At 58.4% G+C, this 1,367-nt stretch overlaps 1 protein-coding gene across 1 annotated transcript in view; it reads right to left on the bottom strand.

The window, feature by feature from the left end:
* Positions 1-1,367, bottom strand: part of LOC104403506 (glycogen phosphorylase, liver form-like) — a gene marked incomplete at its 5' end in the record, with an annotated part of 11,646 nt that overhangs the window by 2,707 nt on the left and 7,572 nt on the right. Inside the window, 3 exon segments of the mRNA XM_010011658.1 lie at positions 168-282; positions 368-531; positions 1,131-1,277. Of these exon segments, the coding sequence (XP_010009960.1) occupies positions 168-282; positions 368-531; positions 1,131-1,277 (426 nt within the window).

The following is a 1,367-nucleotide window of genomic DNA, read 5'->3' as shown; positions in this document are numbered from 1 at the left end:
TGGCCAAGCCAGCAGTGCTTGGGAAGCAGGAGCAGAGCACTCGGGCGAGATGCAAACACCTCTCCACCATTTAGAAGGTTTAAATGGCTGAGGTTGGAGCATTGGACCCTGGGCGTCCCCAGGGCCAGGAAGGGCTGGGGCCCAGCACGCTCCCCCCACAGCATTACCTCTGCGATGAGCTCCGCCAGCCCCGGGTTGCAGAGCAGGAGCCAGCGCCGTGGGGTGATGCCGTTGGTCTTGTTCTGAAACTTCTCCGGCTCCAGCGCGGCAAAGTGCTCGAAGCTGCGAGGACGAGGAGGGAACAACTTCAGGTTTGCCTGCTGGCACCACCATTCCTGAGCCAACGGTGATCTGCCACCACGCTTACACTTGAGTCTTGACTATTTCCGAGTGGATCTTTGCCACGCCGTTGACAGCGTGGGAGCCGACGATGCAGAGATGGGCCATGTTGATCCTCTTGGTACCTCCCTCCTCAATCAGGGACATCCTCCGCAGCCGGTCCACATCATTAGGGAAGAGGAATGCGATGTGCTGCAGAGGAGGCCAGAGAGATGGTGAGAGGTGCTGGCATTTAGGGATGTCCCTCCTGATGGCTCCTGAGGAGAGGGCCACAGCAATGTCACCAATGCATTTGACACCAGCCAGAGCGGTGGCTTTTGCTTGAGAGTGACAGAGCAAACCCCCTCCAAAGGGCACCCTTCCCCAGCATGGGTGTCTCCAGACTAAGGACCTCCCAAGCCCCCATGGAGAGGGGCTTGTGGGCACGTGTGTGGCCAGCGGGGCTGTTCTGGTAAAAGTCTTGTGCTGAGAGCCCAGGAGGCCAAACCTCCACCTCCTTTGTACCCTCAACCTCATCCTTTTCCAGGATGAATTTAGCATTTAGGGAGCAAAGAAATGCCAACAGGTACGTCGCTGGAGCAATGTGTGAAGCCTTTAAAACAGCCAGTAACTGCAGGATGGCAAGATGCTGGTGGGAAAGGGCTTTTCTGCACACCAGCCTCCCAAAACAGCAGACAGAACCAACCGGCCACACCCCCAACATCTGTGCACCCTTTAGTCCTGACAGCACAACACGTGCCATCCTGTGCCCCTCTCTGGAGAGGGCTCCTGTGCTGCCCCAAGGGACTTACATCCAGGTGTTTCTGGTTGATCTCATAGATGATCTGCAGGTGTCTGGGGAGCAGTTTCTCCACCAGATCCACTGGCCAGCGCTCCAGGGCTTCGGGAAGCACTGTGTGGTTGGTGTAGGCGAAGGTCCGCTTGGTGATGTCCCAGGCCTGCCGTCGGGAGAGCTGACACTGAGCAGCGAGGCTGGGTGCCAGCACCCATGCATGGTCCTCCCACCACGGCCAGCAGCATGGCCAGGC

The sequence above is a fragment of the Nestor notabilis genome, unplaced genomic scaffold (genome assembly GCF_000696875.1).
Source record: "Nestor notabilis isolate BGI_N333 unplaced genomic scaffold, ASM69687v1 scaffold15883, whole genome shotgun sequence".
In the NCBI taxonomy this organism is placed as follows: domain Eukaryota; kingdom Metazoa; phylum Chordata; class Aves; order Psittaciformes; family Psittacidae; genus Nestor; species Nestor notabilis.
The sequence above is the reverse complement of the archived record's forward strand: the minus strand, read 5'-3'. Positions and strand labels throughout refer to the sequence as shown.